Raw genomic sequence first — 23313 nt, forward strand, 5'->3', positions numbered from 1 at the left:
GAAGCGGCTGCTTTCCTGCATTCTGCCTCAGGGTCTTACTGCCCACCCACCTCTGTTTCCTTGCTGTGTTTGCTGAAACGGAACAAAGAGCAGGGAAAGCCCCTCCCCTCCAGGCAAGCAGAGGGGAAAGCAGAGTGTCTCCGTGCTGCTGAAAACATGCAGAGGAGAGAGAGAGAGAGAGAGAGAGAGCGCGCGCGTGCTGGCTGGCTTGGGTCGGTAGGTGAGGGAAAACTTTTGCCTTCCTTTCCTCCCTCCCGTTATACCCCTCTCCTGCATTCTTAGCCAGCTGCTCCTCTGCACACCCCTCTCGTGCTCCTTGTCAGTTCTGTGTTTTTCCTTCCCTCCCCACTTAAAATGTGGTTAAAAAGCATGGATCCACATGGATCCTCAGGATCTTTGCATTGGGTCACCCCAAATTCACCATCAGATCACATAGCATGTCCATGGCTACAGCCTGCCCCCCCAAAAATCACGCACCCACTGTTGCCTGGGGCTGCAATGGTGCAAAAATGTAGTTAAAAAGCATGGATCCACATGGATCCTCAGGATCTTTGCATTGGGTCAGCCCAAATTCACCATCAGATCACATATCTGTGGCCACAGCATGAAGCACAAAAATGATACATCCACTGTTTCATTCAGAATGTTTTTTCCCTTGTTTTCCTCCTCTAAAAACGATGTGCGTGTTATGGTCAGGTGCGTGTTATAGAGCGAAAAATACTATATCTTGGGGGTCTCTCTGGGTATGAGAGGTCTTTCCCTAACACCCCTGGTGGAGAAAAGTCCCCAAAACTTAGGAGAAAGGCATTGGGGAAATAGAAAGCAGAGACAGGAAGCAACTTGGGCCTCCAGAGGGGTTGGCTGAGTTGGTGGATTCACTAGAAAAGCAGAGAGGCTCCCATTCAGAAGCTGGCAACCTGGCCCTTTGCCCAAGATTTCACCTGTGCAGCTGCTGCCCATTCTGAAATGCCGCCACTATTATTGTTTTCAGGTCAATTCATTCTAGACCATCAGGGCTGAGAAGGGGCAGAGCAGTGCACCTCCCCTGCAAACTGGCCTCAAACTCCCCCAGATGTAAAAAGGAGGGGGTGGGTGGGGTAGAGTGATCCCTGATCTCTTATTAACGCTGGGATTGAGAGGAAGGGTTTACACCGAGTCTGTGAGCTGGGGCGCCCACTTTGTAAGGAAGACATCCCCATGGCTTCCTTCAGCTCCTCCGAGCCCCTGTGTGCAACTTGGCTGCCCCCCTCTCCAGGGCTCCACTGGCACCTTAAGGAAGAACCTGCCCCCTTTCCACAGCCCTAGTGCAAAAACAACCCTTCCCCAGGTCCAGAGCAGGGGGCATGGGACGCTCTCGACGGCAGGAGAGTCCATCACGACTGGCTGCTCCCAAGCCCTATGTCCCTGCCCCCCCATAGCCATGAGTGACCAGAGGCTGTGATTCTGGGATGCCAAACAACACCCAGGCCTGGACGAGGCTTTACTTGACGTGCTCGGCAGCGTGTGAGGAGCAGTAGTACTTCTTGTGGGCAATGAAGGTCGACAGGCTGCTGAACTTGATGTTGCAGAGGCGGCAGTACCTGTGGTTGCCGTTGGCCACAGGGGTGGGGGGCCCTTTGCCCAGTGGGGTCTGCATGCTTTTGTCCGTGTACCCAGGAGGGGCGTTGGGTGTTGCCTCAGGCAAGGGGGAGATGGGCAAGGGGGCAGGAGGGGAGAGGGGGAGAAGGGGCTGTGGGGAGACGGTAGGGCGCGGGCTCCCGTTGGAGACGGAAGGAGCAGGAGGCTCCCTGCCGTTGAAGCTGTCCTTGCGCAGTCTGGGGAGGGGCTGTGGCGGGGAGGCAGTGGGCAGCGGCGGGAGCAGGCTGCCCTCTGCCAGCGTCCGGGTGGCCTCTATCAACGTGGTGCCAGCCACCGTTTTGGCAACAAATAGGCCGTGGGCATTGCGGAAGTGCTCCACCAAGTCTCCCTTAATGGCTCCGTTGAGCGGGCAGTAGGGGCACACCACCAGGGGCACCTTGGTGCCTGGGAGGTGCAGGGCTTTGGCATCCAGGTAGCGCTGCGGAAGCGAGTCCAGGCCAGGAAAGGCAGCCGGGGGTGCTGCAGGGCTCACAGAAGGGACCCCCTTCTCTACTTTGACTAATGCCGCTTCAGGTTCCTCGCTCAGCCCTTCGGGGCTGCCCCGAGGTTTCGGCACAGCTGGGACGGCCCCTTTGATCTTCTGCAGCTGCTCGAGTGTGCTGGGCTGCAACGGTGTGGCCGGGCAGTAGTACTTCTTGTGGGCCAGGTAGCTGTCCAGGCTGTGGAAGCTGATGCGGCAGGCCGTGCACTCGTGGTAGTCGGCCAGCGGCAGGAGGGAGGACGGCAGCACTTCTGCACCGCTGTGGAGGCGGGGCTTCTTGCTCAGGTCAATGGGGCCGTCCGTGTCGGGGCTCGAGCTAGGGGAGGGGGCAGCCTTGACCACGGGAATGAGAGCTGGGACCACGGGGGGCACCTCGGGGTGTGTGGCATCCGGGGCACCGCTGAGCTGGTTGGCGGCATTGTGGATTTCGTACAGCTTGCGCCGCTTGCGTGTACGGATCGGCTGGGGGAGGAAGGGCACCTTGCCCGCAGCGCCAGCCCGACGCAGCGGCGGGTCGTGGCGGGAGGCACAGTAGTAGCGCTTGTGCACCATGTATGTCTCATGGCGGCTGAAGCGGATGTTGCAGGCTTCGCACACAGTCCGGCTGGGGTCATCATCTGGCTCCTCCATGGAGCTGCCCCCCGGGCTCCGGCTGTCCTCACTGATGCGCCCCGTCCCATCGGCCTCAGGGGAGGGGCTGGTTTTAGCCCCACCCTCCTCCACCTTGATCTCTTGCTTGACCTCTGGGACACTGGGTGGGCTGGCGCCTGGCCCAGCTTCCCCCTCATGTGTGGCCTTGCTGTCTCCCGGCAGTGGGGGTGAGAGGAGGACTCCAGGTGTGGGAGGGCCTTTGGGGGGCACTGAAGGAGCCGCCTTCAGCTTGCGAGGGCCGGGGGGGCTCTCCTCTGCCAAGCGGCGGCTGGAGCAGTACAGCCGCTTGTGGACGTAGTAGTTGTTGATGTTGTTGAAGGTGATCTCGCACTCAAAGCAGGTGGCGCCCTTGGGCACTGGGGTGCCTGGGAAGAGGACAGGGGGCACCACGGTGTGGCCTTGCTTCAGGCGGCTGTGCACCAGCTCTGACATCTTGGCCAGGATCTCTGAAGCCTGGGGCACCACCGTAGCCTCGTGGCCAAACATGTACTGGGGGAGAAATATTGTGCCACCAGGTGTGCTCGACCCGGGCTCGCTGGGCACTGGGCTGGACCCGGGCGTGGGGCTGGTGATTTCAGACTTCACCTTTACTGAATGCAGGCTATGTGGAGAGGATGCGCGAGAGGAGGCGTCTGGCTCCAGCTCAGGAGCAGCGGTTGCCCCTGTCTGGGAGGTCCCCTTGAGGGCTTCCCCCTCGTCTTCAGGCTCCTCTTTGATCTGCACTACTGTCACCCCATCCCCCAGTGTGGAGGATAAACCTTCTTGGGGTGGGGAGCCATTTGCCGCTTCCTCCGTAGGGGGCGCCATCACACCCTGTGTTGCCAGTTTGGCAGGGGTGTCCAGCTGGCTCTGGGCAGCTTTGGGCTCCAGGCCTGGCAGTACAGCTGCAGCGGTGCTGTGCAGGACCACGTGCTGTTGGAGGCTGGGCAAGCAGTCAGCCACATAGCCACAGAAGCTGCACTTGAAGGTGGAGGCTGGGCCCGGCGTGTTCAGACCTGTAGGGAGAAGGGAGAGGTGCTTAGGTAGTGGCTCGGCCATATCCTCACAGCCCTGAGGTGGCTGGCTGTAGCATTGTCACTGAATCTTGTAATTTTTGGCTCAGAGATCTACGGATTTGGCTGCTTGTAAAGCTTGCCTGGGAAGCAAAATGGAAATTATTCCACCCAGATTCTTCTTGGGCTCAGATTAAAATCCTACCTAGAAAATAACAAGTCCTGCTCCACTCCAATTCCTCCCCAACGCTGGCCACATACCTTCTTCCTTAATGCTTGGCTAGTAGTGGAATGGAAGGGATTTTGGGAAATGTACTTTTCCCAACACTACTGGCCAATAGCACTAGGAAAACTACTTTGCCCAGTGCTCCAAGCTTCTAGGTAGCCAAAGAGTGGGGGCAGCAGGGAGGGAGATTTCCTCCCTTCTACTGCTCCTCTGGCCCAGGCAGCAAGTCATGTAGACAGGCAGGTGAATGGGAAGATTCAGACCCTGTTGCTTTACCACAGTCCCATAATGAGGGCCATGATGAGGTCTGAATTAGCTTGGAATCAAACTCAGAATGAACTGAGGACGTTTCCAAGTCACAGAGGAAAGCAATTCTGCTTTCTGAGCCTGACAAGGGGCGTTCATCTCATCATTAGTTCCCCAAGCATGCTTCTTCCACAAATGCTTGGCTGTATATGTGACACCTACAGATAAGCCCCTCTGTGGACACAACCCCCAAACTGACTCAAATCTCTGCAAGTTCCTGTCTTCTTTAAACAATTTATGGCAGGCCATCCCCTTAATAATATTATTAAATAAAGTAAAAATTAATGGTAATGAATTTCATACAGCTAAGTCCTACTCAGAGTGGACTCACTGAAATAAATAATTATATATTAATTAAAACAATTATTAATATGATGGTAAGAAACACAGCATAAAAATTCTATCCCACCTCCACTGTAAGAAGCTCAAAGTGGTGTGCATAGCTCTTTCTCATTTTATCCTCACAACCACCCTGTGAGGCTGGCCTAGCTGGGATTTAAACCTGATCTCTTCCTGATCCTAGTTCTAGACCCAAAACACACCATGTCACGTGTCTGACTTACCTGGGGCCAGGGGCTTGGTGGCCGGGGCAGCAATGGTGGTGCTTTGGGCATAGACCTCCCCCTTGGAACCTGGCTGGCAGATCATATGATTTGTGACCAGGTGACTGTAGAGGATGTCCCTGGTGGTGGAGATGAATCCGCAGCTGTGGCAGACACCTGTAGAAACAAGGGAGAGTGTTAAGAAATCAAGATGCATGAAGCTGCCTTCAGGCTGAGACCGCTTACCAACCCACCTAAATCCAGTGCCATCCACTCTGACTGGCAGCAGCTCTCCCAGGTCTCAGAGAAGGGTCCTTTCTGAGCCCTGATACTCAACTGCTTCCCTAATGGAAGATGCTTGGGATGAACCCAGGGACCTTCTGAATGCAGAGCTGGTGCTATACCACTGAACCATGGCCTAATATTTTGTTGGGCTTTGAGTGTGAAGTGGGTGAGCAAGAACTCCACGCATTAGCAAGGGTGTGAGGTCAGCTGATGGAGGGAAGCACTGTTGACTGCAAAGAGAAGGACCTCCAGACAGCTCTGCTATGCTACATGCAGAACAAGGCCACCTAAGACCACCCTTAGCCCATCTAGTCTAGCATCTTGTTCTCACAGTGGCCATTCAGATGCCTCTTCTGGGAGGCTCAGAAGCAAAACTCAGAGTGCATCAGCAACTCTTCCCACTTGCGATTCCCAGCTGCTGGTGCTCAGAGCCACTGGGTGGTTTTCAGCTATGTCTTACTCAAAACAGACCCATGTAAATGAATGACTAAGCTAGGTCCATTAGTTCTAATACGTCTCCTCTGAGTAAAACTGAGCTGAATACCACCCATACTGTCTCTGATCCTCAAGGTGGTATAATGCCATCAGGAGTTGCCACTGGATCGCTGAGCGGGCAGGAGGACCAGCACTTTTGTGTCTATTTATTTCATTTATATCCCACCTTTTCGTCCAAGGAGCTCAAGATGGCTTCCTGTTTGTGGAATGTTCTCCCCAGGAAGGCTCACCCCGACACCTTCAATACTTTTGCACCAGGCAAAAACATTCCTCTTGTCCCAGGCCTTTGGCTAATTAAACAATTCATGGCCTTTTCAACTGTGGTTGGATCCAGGGGTATTGTTTTTGCTATGTATTTTTGTGTTTCTATATTGTAAACCACCCTGCGATATTTGGATGAAGGGCGGTATAAAAATTTAATAAAGAAACAAAAATCCCAATACAGGTACATGGTTCTTCCCCTCTCCTCACTCAGCTCCTGCAACAATTCTGCAAGGTAGGTTAGGCTGAGAGGTAGACTTTGGTCGAGGGTCAGCCAGTGAACCTCATGTCTATGTGAACCCCAGCCTCCCAGGTTCTAGGTCCAACATACTATAACCACTACACCGCACTGGCGAACATACTCTGGGATGGGGACCATCTCACTTTTTTGTTTGAACCACTTCTAAAAAGCCTGTCCCCATTGAAACCAAACAGTGCTCTATCTAAACAGTACTGCCAGTGGTCTACCTCTACGGAGCACTGCTTTTGAGCTGGACCTCTCACTCCAATATTGATTGGGGATTACCGTTCAGTGTGTCTGTGTGGACCTTCAGGTGACGCTCACAGTTGGCTTTTGTGGTGAAGGCAGAGTGGCAGATAAGGCACACAAATGGCCTCTCTCCTGAAAGAGAAGCCAGAAGGAGACAACAGCATGAGAAAGGTGACCACAAGACTTGTTCCATCACCCAAACAGCAGGGAAGGGCCCAGAGCATTCCAGTGCCCTTTATGTTGGAGAAACTGGACATAGAGGAAGGAGTTACTTTTTTCAGATGCACAAATAGCCTCATGTATGGGATAAGCCAACAGCCAAACCAGCTGCTATGTCAACAGCCCAGTGCTGTCTATATAAGTGATTAAGGTGTGTCAGCTGATCAGTCAGTGAGTGGGACTTGTGCTGTGTGTCAGGGTCAGTCTTGAGAAGTGAGTCAGAGCCTGTTATGCTTCAAATGGCTGGAGCTACAGAAATACTTCTTACTTGTATGTATGTATCTGTATCTCTATCCGTATCTGCATCTGCAAAGACTATAAACTATATGCACATATCGACATCTGAAGCCTTATCTTCTGCTGCAGTAAAAATTTGGGACCTTAAGCTGCCTCTGTGTGGTGACTGGAACTGGGGGTAACTTCTGCTACAACTTCACCTAAGATTCCCAACACTTTAGTAGACTATTCCCAGAGAAACATATCAGGATCTTCTGCAACGTTTCTGGGATGCAGCTGAAAAGCACCCCCTGCCAAAATGCTTTGCCAACCTAGATCCCCACAGCATCTGGGGGGCAGGAGGTTAGCTACCTTTGCTCTAAACCTTGCTGTGTCTTTTGCATGCCTGCACTCTTTGTCTCCATCTCTCTCACACATACACCCCCCACCTTCTGAAATGCTGTCCTTCTCCTGCAATCCAATTAGTTCAGTCTTCTTTAACACCTCCTCCTCATTCCTCCAACAAGCCCAAAGCGACCACCCTCCCCCATCCCAGAAGGACAGAGGCAGCACCCTCGTACCACTGTGGCTCCGCATGTGTATCTCCAAGGAACTGGCGCTGGGGCAGCTCTTCTTGCACTGGGGGAAAGGGCAGATGCGCTCATTCGGATAGGCCTCTTTGGGCTTTTCATCCACCGTGGGAGACGTGGCGTTCTGGCGGCTGGCGCAATAGTACATCAGATGGGCCTGCAAGTTCCTCTCGCTCCGGTACCAAATTCCGCAGTCCTTGCAGGGAAAGACGTCCTCTGGACAGAAGGGAGAAAGTCGGGGAGAGGGAGGGAGAAAATAAAATAAAGGAAGCACCAGCTATATCCATCTGGATTCCTCAACTCCAGCATCAAATGAAGGGGAGTCCACCACCTCCCAAGGTGGCAGTCTCTCCTGCTATTGAACAGACTGTAGCCTCCAGAAATTCCTTCTAATAAGGACACCAGAAGAGACCTATGGGATCAGGCCAGTAGCCAATCAAGTCCAGTATCCTGTCCCCACAATGTCCAAAGCCGAAAAGGATGCAGGGCAAAGCATTGCATCTGCGCATTGAGCAGTTTGCACTACTGTGCAAGTGCGAAGCATGATTTAGCACTGCTGCGCATGCGGCAAATCCAGAAGTAACCTGTTCCGGTACTTCTGGGTTTGTCGCGGATGTTCACCGGAATGGACGCTGGATGAGGCGGACGTTTGCGGAGGTATTACTGTACAAGACTTGGGCTACGTACACATTGTTGGCTTAAAGTGAGTGCATTTATTGTGCTAGGGTGACAAAGCACTTTCATCCTCTTTAACTGAGCAAACCTCAATGTCTGTTTTGCCCTTCCACACAATAATGACCACCTTGAGGTGCCCTAAATTTGGGATCCAGGGGGCATAAGAAGCATGGACCATACCCTGGGTACTTACTGTTCACAACCGCTGTGGCCAAGATGGCTGCCATGCCCGCTTGCTGTGGCAGAAGCTGGATTTCAGGGGCCAGTGCCGCTGGGTAAGAAGGCCCCTCAGGCTCAGTCTTCACGGTGTGGTTGGGAATCCCCATTGGCTCAGCCATGACAAACGCGCTCAGTGCGTCTCCTTCTGAGATGGCTTTGGTGGTTTTGCACCAGATAGAATCATCTGCAGATATGGCAATGGGTGGGGAGAAAGACCATTAAATTAGATTAGCCACTTCTCAGTAAGAATGGTCACATTGGTCACATGTGGGTTTCTTTCAGTTTCTCATTTCCCAAGTATTCAGTTCAGGTCTCTACACTTATCATCAACATTTTAGAGCTAATTTCTCTTAATATACACATTATCACAAAGTAGTTTCCACTGATATAATGCATATTTGCATGCTGTTTCTTTGCACCATCCCTGTACCACTTAATATATAAAAATATCTCCATGCGGTGTACAGAAAACTAAAGCAGCAACAGCAAAGACAACTTAAACAACAAATGTTACAAAAATACACACTGTTACATATGCAAAAATGTTAAAGGTAAAGGTAGAGGTACCCCTGACCGTTAGGTCCAGTCGCAGACGACTCTGGGGTTGCACACTCATCTCACTCTATAAGCCGAGGGAGCCGGCGTTTGTCCGCAGACAGCTTCCGGGTCATGTGGCCAGCATGACAAAAGTGTTACATTAATACAAACAGCTAATAAAGATAGACCAACATAAATCGTGTCTCCATCTGACACACCCACGCCGTCTCCTCACTCTTACCCAGGACTCCACCCATCCACTCTGACTCTCACTCGGGGACCAAACAAGCTCACAGATCACCCACATAATTTGACAAAGAAGAGGGTTCTTCCTGGAAACTGCTGGCATCATCCTAGCCTCTCACTCCAGGCTTGCTTTCATGGGCAGGCACCAAAATGGATGGAGCTGTTCAGCAGTTAATCAGCTCCACTGCACATTCCCACTTCCAGGGAGCAGAAAGTTGGGTGAGTTTCCTGGGAGGGGGTCCCAAGGATGGAAAAAGGACAGCCCTCCACTCGCAGCACTCTCTCTCCCTACTTCTCTACTTCCAACTTCTTAGTTTACCATAATATGTGCATTTTACTCTAATGTATGCATTTGCTGGAGAACTGCAATGCAGAATTCAGAGAAGTCTGAATTTTGAAGTGTTTGCTGAGTTTTGGTTCACGTATTGTTTCAGAAAGCGTGAATTTGGTAGGTTGGCTTTTAAATGTGAACTGAATCAAATTTCTCCTTCATGCCCACTTCTGAATAACCCCCTGAAAAGCATAAGACAATTGGATTGGGGGGGATATTTTCCACCCTGAGCTAAATTCCAGTGTATCCTCAGAGGAGTAAAATGTCCCAAAAGAAAGCCATGCTTGTTGGATAGGCAGTTAAGGCTCTTTGCTTAGCTTAGATATTGTTTGGAAAATGCCATGGGATATGTTAAGACTGGCCAGGATGAAAAGGCAGCCGAGTGACGGTAAGAAACAGATTCCTTCTTTTGTTTTGTTTGTCCCAGGAACTTTTTTTGGTTTTTCAGGGGGGGAAACCTGTTTGGGTATTTAACACTGCATCATGGCTATTGGTACACATAGATCGGAGTACCAGAGAAATAAATTCTCAATTAAAACCTGAAAGTGAGAAAAACTGAGGTTCAAATCCATACACAGTTCATTAAGTGGCCTTTTGCAAATCACTATCAGCCTAATGTACCTTGCAGGGTTAGGCTGCAGCTAAACCGTTACTCTTGAGTCCCCTTGGAGGCAAAGGGATAGGATGTAAGTGGGACCAAATAAACTGAATAAGAATAATATTGTAGTAGCTGATGCATGCAATACACAAAACCACCCAGAGGTGGCAGCATCAGCCCATGGCTTGTCAAAAGCTAGCAGTAACCATTTCCTTCTCCCTCCCTGTTTTGCCACTCTGCTGCCCATAGCTTTTTTTCTTTTTTCTTTTTACTCCCAGCCACCTGAAGGTCCCTTGCTTATTATCCTTGGCCTCCCCTATGGCTGGAACACCCTCCCTAAATGTTTCCACAGTACCACATCTGCCTGCCTTCATGTCTTTCTCTTGAAATCTGCCCCAAACCCATTTTTTTCCCCAAGTGGGCTTTAGCTTAACTGTCAAACCCTCATGCCCAACAGTAGTTATATTTTGGGTACATGCTACTGTAATTTGCCCACCTTCATTCCTTGCTATTCTCGTCTCTCCTTTCCTCTGCTATTTTCCATATTGTTTATCTTAGAGGGCAGAGGCCGATTTGTTGCCTATGATAATCTGAAGGGCAGTTACGTACACTAATGGTGTTGTATATGTTGCGATAATCATCACCATCACCCTGAGCATTTACAGAGTGCTTTTGTGAGCTCAAAGTGCTACACACACACACACACACTACTGTGTTGTAATCTGCACTGTTATGTTGTAATATGTACAACAACCCTCTAAGGTGGGCTAGTTTGATTATCCTCATATTGCAGACAGGGGCCGAGGGTTGGCCAAAGTGTGGCTTAATCAAAGGGAAACTGGAGAGAGGAGATGAAGATGTTCAGAGAAGATGAAAAGGGATGGGACATCCCTCTGCCCAGAGAATGGACCAATTACAGAAAGACTAGGTTGTGGCTTAAGAAAACCCTTAGGAATCCAACTCTGCCCTTAAGTGCCAATAAAAAAAAACCTGGCTCTGTTAAGCAACGCTGTTCTTGTTTTGAGAAAACACTACAGATCAAATGCCTCCAACTTCTGCCAGGTGCCAAGAGGCCATTGTCCAAATACTTACCCTTCTTGTAGATCACAGAGTTGGTATCGCCTTCTCCAGAAACCAAGGGCAGCTTCAACAGCCAGCAGTTGTCATCTTCCAGCACCAGGGTCACAGGTGGGTTTGGCTAGAGACAGAAATATAAAAAACAACAACATATGTGTCACTTACACAACCGGACCCTCACCAGCACATTGTGGTTTCTTCACTTCAGCTGTTACCCTGGTTCCACATTGTGTGGAGTGTGTGTATATACAGAGCACCCTTTGTCAACCAGGGGCCCTCCAAATATTTTGGGCTACAACTCAAGAAGAGAAGTCATACACCATCCACTGAAATGCCCTGTGTGAACGTCTCAGAGAGCTAATTCTTCTAAAATAGACACTTGCATAAGTTTCATAAATGGGAGGGGGGAGAGGTTGAATGGACAACCTTCCAGGGGCCACATGCCAGTGGTGGGAGGTTCCAGTGTCAAAAGTGGGTGGAACAACAAATGTAAATTTGACCAAATGTACAGTAGGCTAGTTTCTACACCCATCCCTCTTTATCCTCCATGCAGACAAACAAGAGGAATTACCAGGGTTCAAAGGCACAATTCAGTCAGGCAAAAATGCTTCCGGTGTAGCCTGCAAAGTTCTGAGGGCCAGTTGGAGAAGGATGGGTCCCAGGCCCTGAAGTGTCCCACCCTTCCCATATGCTCCAGCCCAACATGTGGCACATAAACCCTCCCACCACATGTGCAAGGAGCCTTTCCTCCCATGAGGAGGCATGAGGATAGGGAAAGGAAACACAATGTGCATGGATGATGAGTGGTATATGTCTGTATGGCTGCTTCCATCCAGAGATGGCCAACCTCCAAGCAGCTGATTCATCCTTTCACTGGCCTAGTGGCAAGATCAGTTTGGTCACGTAGCAAGGGAGGGAAATCTAGGTCAAAGATGACAAGACCAAGGCCGCAACATGCATTTAAAGCACTGTGATACCACGTTAAACAGAGATGGCTTCCCCCAAAGAATTCTGGGAGCCGTAGCCTGTTAAGGGTGTTATGAGGCCCCTGTTGGCCTCCTAGAACTACAATTGTCAGAGTTCCCTATGTGAAGAGGGATTGATCGTTAAACCACGCTGGGAATTGTAACTCTGTGAGGGGAATGGGAATCCCCTAATAACACTCAGCACCTTTAACAAACTGCAGCACCCAGAATTCTCTGGGGGAAGCCATGACTGTTTAAAGTGGTATCATAGAGATTCCCCTCACAGAGCTACAATTCTCAGAGTGGTTTAACGGTCAATTCCACTTCGCAGAGAACTCTGGGAATTGTAGCTCTGTGAAGGGAATAGTGGCCTCTTGACAACTCTCAGCACCCTTAACAAACTGCAGCTCCCAGAATTCTTTGGTTGTTTAAAGTGGCATCACAGTGATTTAAAAGTATGGTGTGAATGTGCTGCAGGTCGTAGCAGCTGCATGCCTGGTTGAGTACACAACTGGGGAACACCACTTTGCTCCCATCTCCACCCTCGCTCTCTCACACAGGTCAGTCTGCCATCCTTGGGTCTCCCAGAAAGAAAGCCAAGGCTTAACTCCCCTCAGGGTGACACTAACAAAGGGGTCCCAGCAAGCCTCCTACAGAGAGGCCTCTGCCTCTGGATAGCCCACCCCCCCATGGGTAAACTGAGCCCACTGCTTGCTGCCTGGGCAACCCCGTGGCACGGCCAACGGCTGGCGGAGCGTGACTGCGAACACAACAAGCTTGTTATTTCCTCTTCTTCTTAACCTGAGGGCCGACCATCACCGGCTGGGGAGGAAACAGCCACTTCACCCCTAACCTCAGCCATGCAGAGAGAGGAAAAGAGATTGGGGGAGGGAGGGAGGGAGGGAAGCAGGAGGGATGGGACGGGGCTGGAGCAGCCTCACGCTGCTTGGGGGAGACAAGAGGAAGGGCCTCGGCGGCGTCCCGGGCCGGGCGAACAATCCTTGTGTTGCTGACGCGGCCATTGATGGTCAGCAGAGATGGGAAGAGCACCCTGTTTGGGGGCAGACCAAGCCAGCCACAAGGCCCAAAGCCATGACAAGAAGCCCAACTGCCACATGAGGCTTCTTTCCACCCCATGAAAGAAGTGGCACTTGTAAGCACTGGCTAGATTTGACAGGTGTCTGGTCTGAGCCCTCTCTCCCCTGATCCCAACATAAAAGGTGTTCCCTGAGCCCAAGTAGAAAATGACGAACCATTCACTTTTGTGTGTATGAGACTGATCTTGGGGCTAGTCCCAGCCCAAAGGAGGCTTGCGAGAGTCAAAAGATCTGGTGAATCAAGAATGGCAAGGCCTCAGAGCTAAACAGGGTTGCCCTGAGTACAACCTCTGACTGGTACAGCAACAAAAAAGCTGTGTCCGGAAGAAGTGTTGGCCGAAGCCTAGGGAGGTTTTTTTTTAATGAGAACTTCCAGGGCAGACACACGCTCTAATGAATGCAAATTGCCTCGCTCACATTTATGCTTGCCGGCGTGCAATAAATAAATAAAAAACAAATTGATGACAACACCCCCTTCAGGTGACCCACACATCTATGTCCCCCTCTTTAAAAGGTGGCAGGTTAGTGCAAAGCACTCTGTCCTGTCAATTCAGCATCCACACTGCCTCTGGCGAAAGAAGAAGTAAAAAGAACACCCCCAGGCTAATTCATGGAACATGTGCATCTCCAGTGCCCTAAATCCAGCATTAGGTACGTATGGGTGCTCCATCTCAGGAACAAAGGTGCAAAAACAAAGATGGTGTGACTATACTTGGAATACTGTGCTTAACTCTTAACTGCTGTGCCTTACAAAGGATAGCGTGCAATAAGAAAAGGCTCAGGAAAGGTTGGAGGGAGTGTGGATGGAGGAAGAGGCGGCTCTGGGTCAGGATTTGGGAAGCTGTGGTGTGCCTGGCCTCCAGATCCCAGCAGCCCCACAGCCAATCATCAGAGATGATGGGAGCTGGCCTGGACCACACCTGGAAGATCCACAGGGTTTACAGCCATGCCCTGGGCAGAGAGACACTTTCTTTGAGATGAGCAGCAGCGCTGGCCTTCCTCATTCTCCCCCCCCCCCCGCAACTTTGCCTCGGCTCCTCTCTGCCTTCATGTGCCGCTAATGAATATTAATGAGCAGAGGAGGGAAAAAGAGAGAGAGAGAGAGAGAGAGAGAGAGGAGAAAAATTAATCTGCCTGATCCTTCGATGGCTGCAGCAGTAACGATATGAAATCTAATTATTCGTCCCAATATTTCTAAACCCTCCAACTCAGACTGACAGTCTTGGTCGGTTTAGAGCTTATCACTCCAAGGAGCAGAGTGCTCACGGCTTGATAAAACGCACACACATGCACCACACACACAACTCTCCCCCCCCCCATTTACACACATGCGCACACACTTTTGCTGATGCTGCAAGAAAAGAAACATTCCTAACTTCAGAGAGAGAGAGAGAGAAAGAGAGAGAGACAGAGAGAGAGGGAGAGAGAGAGAGAGAGAGAGTGCGCAAGCAAGATATATCTTGGGGGTGGAAGAGAAGTGTGTCACTGAAGACACATCCACGTGCCTGGGTCTTTTTTTTAAAAAAAGGGGGGGTGGATGATTCTCTCCAATCTGCTGATTCAGCATTTCTGCTCCTGGCTGGCCACAAAGCCATGAAAGGTACACAGGGGCCACAGTGAATGGCCGTGTTCACTGGGTTGAAAGATGCCCAAAGCCTCAGTTCAGTATGGGACACTTCACTGTCTGATAATGGTTCGCTAAAGATAGAGATGGGGACCCATGCCATCCTCCCCCATCAAACAGTACTCTCCTTTAGATCCCTCCTCTAGAATGTAAACTTAAAAGTAATTTACCATATCATATACTGTATAACATTTTGGCGCAACTAAATCAAAGTTGTCATGAATAAATTGTGGAGCGTAAGCAAAATTTTCAAAGGCTTTAGCTCTCTTCCCTATTGAGCTGTGCAGGGGGGCAACCCCCCCCCCGGCTTCTCAGTGTTCACCAGGTTCACTGGCCACATTTGGCCATCATGGCTTACTACACATGGCCCACTGGCCCCTGCTATGCACCTCCCTGCTAGGGAGGAACAAACCACAATCCCTGGCTTAGACTCACATCTGAACTGGGGAGAGTGGCTTGTTTTGGTTGCAACATTTGCAACAAGCCAAGATCTGTAGCTAAAGGTTTGCTCTTGGGTTTACTGACTGTGCTCTGCTACAAGTGAAACAAACCACCATCTCTGGGTTGGACGTGATGCTAAGCCAGGGATTGTGGTTTGTTTCCTTTGCACACTACCAGCGATCAGTGAAGTGGGTGCAATTGGCTCTTGCTCAGTAAAACTAGGGAGAACAGAACTGCAAACAGCTGCATCCATAGGAAACCATGGGCGAACTGGCACCTCTCACCCATTGATTTACATCCTTGAAAGGGAAGCCAGAATAATCAACTGGTTAGAGCAGGGGTCGGCAACCTAAGGCCCATGGGTCACAAGTGGCCCATGGGGGTCATTAACCACCCATGGACCCCTGCCGCCCGCTCGGTTGGCTCCTGTGCACTGCACTAAACCAGCGCGGAGCAGAGCGGGAACCGCCTTCTGAGACACTGGCCGGCTTCCTGTTGGCTGTAGGAAGCTCCTACAGCCAATGGGAAGTTGTTCACGCCTCCTCTACGTCAGAAATAGTGTTTGCACATGCGCGCATGTGCACACTCCAGCCCACCGTGGCATCTGCGGGACCGTGAACTGGCCCAAGCCACAAAAACTTTGCCAACCCCTGGGTTAGAGCAACCCTAGAATGAAGAACATTTACTACATTAAGGCCTTTTAAGTTTGGCTGGGGGGTAGGAGGCTAGTAAAGGGGGCATGATAGGGGCGTATAAGATCCATGGTGTGGAGAAAGTAAACAGAGAGATGTTTTTTCTCCTTTTCTCATAATACTAGAACTCAAAGATGTCCAATGAAGCTGAGTGTTGGAGGAGGCAAGGCAGACAAAAGGAAGGACATCTTCACACAGTGAACAAACTATGGAATTCTCTCTCGCAAGATGCAATGATGGCCACCCACTCTCAGGCAGCTATAAAAGAGCATTAAGCAAATTAACAGAGGATAAGGCTATCCATGATGACTAGCCAGGATGGCTATGTTCTGCTGCCATTGTTGGAGGCAGTAAGTCTGTGTACTACCAGTTGCAGTGAATAGTGGGTGGGGACGGTGCTGTTGAACTAAGTTTCTGCTTGCAGGCTTCCCATTAGGGTATCTGGTTGGCCCCTAGGAGAACAGGTTGCTAGACTAGATGGGCATTTGGCTTCTTACGTCCTTGAATACTTTTATTTATTTAACTTGTTCTTAATCGCTTGCTGTTATAATTTAGTTCAACTCTTTGTACGTTTGGTATTTTCATTATGGTTCAGGGGTTTGCTTTTGACCGGAAAGTGGCATATAAATCCCAAATTTTCAATAAAATGTGTTTTTTTCCATTAAAAAAAGCTTTTCTCCTTTGCTGCCCCATATATTTGGAATCACTACCCAGCACAAAGCCACCTCTCCCAGGATCCCTCCTGAAAGCCCACATTTCCTTTGAAGATTCAGGGGCTTTGTGCAAGGTTCCCCTTACTATAAACAGCAACTTTTGCAATATTTGTGCCCACCTGGGCTACAATTCTCCATCAGGCCCCAAGGGCACAAGCTGTAGTCCAGAGCTCCAGGATGGGAACCAGCTTGGCAAAGGCTGCCCTTCTGTAAGGCAGTCATACAGCTCTTGGGGGCAAGGAGTTTCCCCCACATTCTCATCTGCAAAGCTCCCTGCAGGCTTATGGTGCTATATGGGTGTAAAAAGATGCCTGCACAAACCACGACAGACACATTGGAAGTGGCTCATTCTGTTGCTCCATTAGCCCTGCCCTGTTGTCACCACCCCCAGCTTCTCGAGAGCGCCCTGGAGTCAAGTAACAAGACTGTCTCTTACAAATAACTCCAGGCGACAAGCTCCCAAAGGTCTGCATCCGTGCCAACCTGGCTCCCCAAAACAGCCCCCCCCTTTCCCCACAATGCCCCATTGGGAGCATAAAGGGGCTGTGAGAGAGACAGACTGGCAAGCAAGGTGTGGCTTCCTTCCCGGACACTCTCCATGCCAGCCCCTCCGTAAGTGGGTCCGGGCAGGAAGGCAAGGCAGAGAAACCCTCCTTGTTTTCCCCTTAACAAAGAGGTCAGTGTCTCCAATCTGCAGCGGCCCAGATAACCATCGGAAACTGTATCTGAGCAACATCCGCTTGGGACTTTTTTTTTATCTGGGGCAGCCGGACCCCTTGCCAAACAAGGGAAGGGAGAACCGTCACGCTGGTTAATCATTAACCTCCAGGATGATTCGGCCCTCCCCACAGGAAGGTTTGGGGTTTTTTGCTTGCCCTTTTTTTTTTTTTGAGGCTGGGGAGAGACACTTCATTGTGGCAAAGAGTGCCATTGTGGCAAAGAGTGCCAGCGAGGGGTAAGGATGCAGAGAATGTGTGCTAATGGCATCTTCTCACAGAGATGCTTTGCGTGCAGAAGGTCCCAGGTTCAATCCCTGGCAGGCTTGGGAGTGAGACCTCTGCCTGAAAAGCTGGAGAGCCGCTGCCAGCCAGAGTTGACAGTACTGAGCCAGGTGGACCAATGGATTTGACACAGCAGCTTCCTATATGCCTATGGCATTGTAGCATGAAGCTGGACACAGCCTATTTTTTTTACAAAGCTGCATTAGGATGGACAAAGACTAGGGATGGGCTGAGCAATTAATTCCATCTTGTTTCAGCCTCGCTGCCATTCAGTCGTGAGCCTGTCCCATGCATCTTGTGTGCACTTTTTAGTGTAAACACACACTCTTCAATACATTCACCTCAAAACACGCGTTTTATATGCACTGTTGACACAACATGCGGATTTTGGTGTGCACTTTTTGCAGACTGCAAATGCACTGCAAAATCCACCGTCCAACTGGGAGCTGTGTTATGATCCACAAGCAGGGTTGGAGCCATCAGGTCAGGTTGGTCTGTTGCAAAATGCAGATTCCTCCCTCATTCCTACTAGGGCCTGGCAGACTCAATTCTGCTGCCCATCAATGGCATGGGAGCCTGAGGAGAGGGCAGCTACATCAGTTCAAAGATCTATCTAGTCCAGCAACCCGGATTCCTGTAACGTGCCTCCTGGCTGCTCCCACAAGCAGGGTGCAAAGGCAACACCCTGCCCCACGCTTCTCTTTTTGTCTCTATTAGGACTCACTGCAGCTGTGATTGTGAGCTGTTTTAAACTGTTTTGAATGCTGCATTTTATATTGCTGTAACCCAACCTGGGGCCTTTTGGTGAAGGGTGGAAAATAAATATAATAATCAACATATTGAACATATTTAATCCTGGCACTTTCAAGTTAAGAGGGTCATCCAGCAGATGATGGGAAATGTTTTTCTCTCTCTGCCTGGGACCCTGGAGAGCTGCTGCCCGTCAGAGACAACTATACTGTCTTAGATGAACCAATAGCCTGATGATATAAGGCAGCTTCCTGCTTTCCCTTCCCTAATGGTCATCATAGACTGGAGATTTTTCATACCAGTTACTGAAGAAAAGATAGAGTTGGGAGACCCATTTTTCCGTGCTTCCCCAACCTCCCCCTCCCCAGGCAAGAAAAGAGACTGATAGTCACTTTCGGCCTTAGAGAGCAACAACCCTTTCCTCTGTCTTCTGGGTTTTAAAAAAAAACAACAGAGAAGGGAGGCAACTGAAAATATAAAGAAAAGGAAGAAACTGGGGCGGGGGGGGGGCAGAGGAGAGAGAGAGAGAGAGAGAGAGAGAGAGAGAGAGAGAGAGAGAGAGAGAGAGAAAGAGAGAGAGAGGGAGGGCAGGGCTGGGAATCATCAACACGACTTGATAAGGGAAGCTGCTGAAATGGGAGCAAAAATATTTAGACAATAAATGAAGTATCAGAAAAAAGCAGCGGCATATCTTTAAGAAATCAATCATCCCGTACCGGTTGTCTGGACATACGGCGCCACAGGAGAGATAGCCGCCAAACTGGCAAGATAAGGGTTAATCAAGGATTTAATTTGGCAAAAAAAAGAGAAAAAGATAAACGGGGAGGCTTGAGCTGGGGGGGAGGGGGAAAGAGAGAGAGAGAGAGAGAGAGAGAAGGGAGAGGAGAGGAGAGGCCAGGGCTTTCTGTCCCACATCCTTCACAAAGCCCCATAAAAAAGAGTTGGAAGAAATCCCAAAAGAGCCACCGCCGCCTCCTCCTTTTCCCACTGGTAGAGATCGGGTCTTGCCCAGGCCAAGGTCCCTTGGATAGCACTTGGGGGCAGCCTAACCACCTATAGAACAGGGCATGAAACATTGTGGGTATGGGGGTGCCAGGCATCCCCCCCCCCAAGTTGGAAATTCCTTCCCCCACAGAAGTGCGACTTTCAGCATATGCTGAAGATGCACCTCATTGCCCTTTGGGCACTTAAGGACACTGGATCAGGCTGAAAAGGTCCCGCCTAGCTGAGCATCTGGCTCTCATGGTGGCCAACCAGAAGATTGTGGGAAACTCTCATGCAGGACCTGAGCACTACTGCACTCTCCCCTCCTGTGGTTTCCAGCAGCTAGTATACATAAACATAGCTGCCTTAGACCAGGTTGGTACAGCATCGCCATCATGGCTAGTAGCCATTGACAGTGTCCACCTCCTCTACTTGAGATGTCTATTTTTAGGACCCACTCTAGTTGTGATTGTAATTTGTTTCAAACTGCTTTGACTGTTGTATTTTTACATTGCTATGACCTGCCCCAGGTTCCTTCTGCTGAAGGCAGGTAATAAATCTAACAGCAGCAATGGCAATAATACAGTCAGGGCTCAGACAGACCCAGAGCTATGGAACAAGATCCTTCAAAGAAAGTTAGCACCAACCTGCTCCCATTCTGCTCTTCCTGCCTCCTCCAGTGGGGGGCAAAGAGGGGGTGGAAGGGGCCAAACTGCTGCTCCTCTCCAGTGCCCAACTCCTCTCTTGTAGGAGGAAGGGTGTATCATTTGGGTCTCCCACCCCCTTCCCCTTTTCTGAATTCCAAGTCATTTCAGAACTCCCTGAGCCTAGTTATAAATCATGTCCATAGCTGTTTTTTTGGAGGCATGCACATTGCTATATTATTCTTATCATTTGTTCTAAAAGGTTTTGCAATATTTTTATTGGAATCAGACGTGTACTTGTTGCACAAAATGAGATACTCATGCACACACACAACCCCACAAAACAATCTTGATTCTGACGTCCTTCCCCTCTTCTGCCAATACTTGAGAAGTTTAAGAGGAAAAGGAAGCAGGGCCAAAAGAGGTTGTGAGGATGAGATACTGGGTTTGTAAGTCAATACAAAACCCAGGTTTGGACACCCAAGAGGAGCACAAATGGAACAAACTAAACAACAGAAGCCAAAGATGCACAAACAACATATTATGCTGCCTTCTTCTGTGATAGACCATCAGTCCAGCTACTTTAGGGATGCCTACACTCACTAGCAGCAGCTTTCCATGGCTTCAGGCTGAGAGGGGCCTTACCCAGCCTCGTGACCTGGGATGCTTATGGAAGAGATGCCTTGTGGAGAACCCCCATTCCTATCACAAAGCTGCAATGCCCAGGGTGCTTTAACCACCATTCCCTCTTCCCAAGGAACTTTGGGAACTGTGGCTCTGTGAGAGGAAAAGGGGTCACTTAACAACTCTCAGCACGCTTAAAATACTACAGTTCCCAGGATTCTTTGGGGGAATCTGTGACTGTTTAAAGTAGTATGATACTGCTTCAAATGTACGGTGTGGATGGGGCCCAGTTGTTCCAAAGGCAGGTCCACTTTAAGATTTATATCCTGTCTTCATTGTAATTCTTGCTGTTTTACTTTCAATCCCTTTCCTTAATCATCACTAACATAGAATTTCCCATTTCCATTGTCACCATTGGGAGCTGTCCACAATGACCCCAATACTTCTTTCCTGGCCAGTCAGGAAGCTCCCCAATGCAGACACCTGTGTGGAGGGTGGTGGGGCTGAACACATGAACACAATGGGGAAGTGGGGTCAGCCAGCAAACCCCTGCTCTCGGATAAATGAAGACCCAAATGAGATGGAGGTGTGGAAGCTGTGGCCCTCCAGATGTTGCGGAACTACAATTCCCATCATGCCCTGGGCTACTTGCCATGTTGGCTGGGGCAGCTGGGAGTTGAAGTCCAACAAGATCTGGCTAGCCACCTCCAATACAGCAGCTGGCTGTAGGTATTTAGCAGCAGAAGAAAAGCACTCTGTGCATCCTCAAAGGCGCTCGTATTATGTTCCAAGCTGAGGCACTGGTGTGGGAAAAAATTGTTCTGGGGGAATTACAGGCTCTGCAATTTGCCATCCATGAAACTGGGATACACATGGGATTATTTTTGGTTGCAATAAGCCTTGCTCCTACTTGATTGACATTGGGCCTCATTTACTACTTTGTTGCCTGCTCATTACAGGGCCTAGAGAGATCCTTTTGAAGCTTTTCACAGCCTTGCTCAGTTTATTGGCCTCCTGAACAATTTGGGGTCACCTGCGACTTGGCCACCTCCCTGCTCAGCCCAGCTCCAGATCGCTGATGAATAAGCGAAGCAGCACCAGTTCCGAGACAGAACGGCAAGACAACTGGGGAAACCAGAAATTAACCCCAGCAGGGTAGAGGCCTTCCAGTCGGGATTTCAAAAACATACCACAGGCCTGTGCAGAAAGGAGCTTTTAAGAACCTGATGCTGATGGGATACAGCCCTACCATGAGCTGCACTAATGAGATTAGCTGCATGGGAGAAGCTGCATCCTGCTGACGGGCACTTTGTGTGTGGTGCTAAACACAGCCTCGTAGCTTGGCCTGTGCTAAAAGGATGCTGCTTGTAAGTGAGAAACAGAAAGAATCAGAAGCATTGCCTTGGGGTGTGGTTATGATGACCACCACTTATTATCTGTGGAGATGCCTGAGACATGCTGCGAGGGCTGGGCTAGCCAAGACGGTGTCCTCCAGATGCCTTGGACTACAACTCCCATCATCCACAATGACTGACCAGGCTGACTGGGGCTGATGGGATTTGTAGTCCCAAGGCATCTGGAGAGAGCCACATTGGCTTAGAATCATAAAATTATAGAGTCGTCGAGTTGGAATGTACCCTGAGGATCATGTAGTCAAACTCCCTGCAATGCAGGAATATAGAGCTGTAACATACAAGGATTGAACCTGCAACCTTGGCATTTTCAGCACCACACTCTAACCAACTGAGATATCCATGCTTACACCTGTACTGGACAACATATATAGATTTTTTAAGTCCCAGGAAGTGGAATGGACTGCCTTAAAAGTGCAGGAACATCTGAAATGACAGCCAGGCTAGGAATGCCATCTGGTACAAGCTCAGCCCCAATGCCAGGATGGTGTAGTGGCCAGAGTGCCAGACTAAGAGTCCATGGAACTTAGTACTGCCTGCACTGACTGGCAGTGGCACCTGTAGATGCAGACGATTGAACCTGGCACCCCCTGCATTCAAGGCAGGTGCTCTACAACTGCCCATCCCTTAACTCACAGGATTTCTGCAAGGATAAAACTGGAGTGCCATGGACTGCCTTGATCTCCTTGGAGGGAAGGTGGGATAAAAATGATGCCACCCACCACAGGGCATTGCAGCTGTTTTCTGCAGAGAGGAAAAGAGGAGAGGGGTGCTTGCTTTCATTTCTGCTGACTTACTGACTGCTTTACTTACTGGCTCACTGTTCCCTGGAGAAGCAGGCTCACTGTGGATATTCCCCTGGTACGGACCCCAGGACAATCCCTCAGGCACCTTCTGCCTGGCACGCACTTTGCTCTCGCCCTCTGATGTCATCAGCTCCAGTTCACCTGATGGGACAGGAGGACAAAAAGGGAGATCAGGGAAGCAGAAATCACTGAGATGAGATCATACATAAACTTTCCAAGGAAGCTTCTTCGGTAAGGAGAGACCTCCCTACCCCTGTAGGTGGCGTGGGCTTTGTCCTTTCTTAAAACCACAGAAATGGCCAGATTACAATGTTCCCATAACATCTATCAACCAATGGAGTGGGAGAGACGGTGCCATCTGGTTGCACACCAGGGTGACAGATGGACCCTCCTTGTTTTGTCAGGTGAAAATGAGGTTTTCAAATTTGCTTGTGAAAGCATGGAAGACCTCGGTGCATGAGCAAAATAACTGAGCAGAGGCTAGG

The 23313-nt window shown here is 50.0% G+C and overlaps 1 protein-coding gene across 7 annotated transcripts in view; it reads right to left on the minus strand.

Moving 5' to 3' along the window:
* Positions 1-1449: 1449 nt before the first annotated feature.
* ZFPM1 (zinc finger protein, FOG family member 1) overlaps positions 1450-23313 on the minus strand; it is a 119281-nt gene continuing 97417 nt past the window's right edge. For 5 of the 7 annotated variants that reach the window (XM_081872043.1, XM_081872046.1, XM_081872045.1 and 2 more), the window contains 7 exons: positions 22836-22969; positions 11091-11196; positions 8261-8470; positions 7384-7608; positions 6404-6499; positions 4858-5013; positions 1450-3765 (listed from right to left, as the gene is read on the minus strand). In XM_081872043.1, the coding sequence (XP_081728169.1) occupies positions 1481-3765; positions 4858-5013; positions 6404-6499; positions 7384-7608; positions 8261-8470; positions 11091-11196; positions 22836-22969 (3212 nt within the window). In that variant the 3' untranslated portion in view covers positions 1450-1480. The remainder of the gene's footprint in view (positions 3766-4857; positions 5014-6403; positions 6500-7383; positions 7609-8260; positions 8471-11090; positions 11197-22835; positions 22970-23313) is intronic. The other 2 variants (XM_081872044.1, XM_081872047.1) reach the window with 2 other exon arrangements.

This window comes from Podarcis erhardii (genome assembly GCF_964252035.2).
Source record: "Podarcis erhardii genome assembly, chromosome: 7".
Lineage (NCBI taxonomy): Eukaryota > Metazoa > Chordata > Lepidosauria > Squamata > Lacertidae > Podarcis > Podarcis erhardii.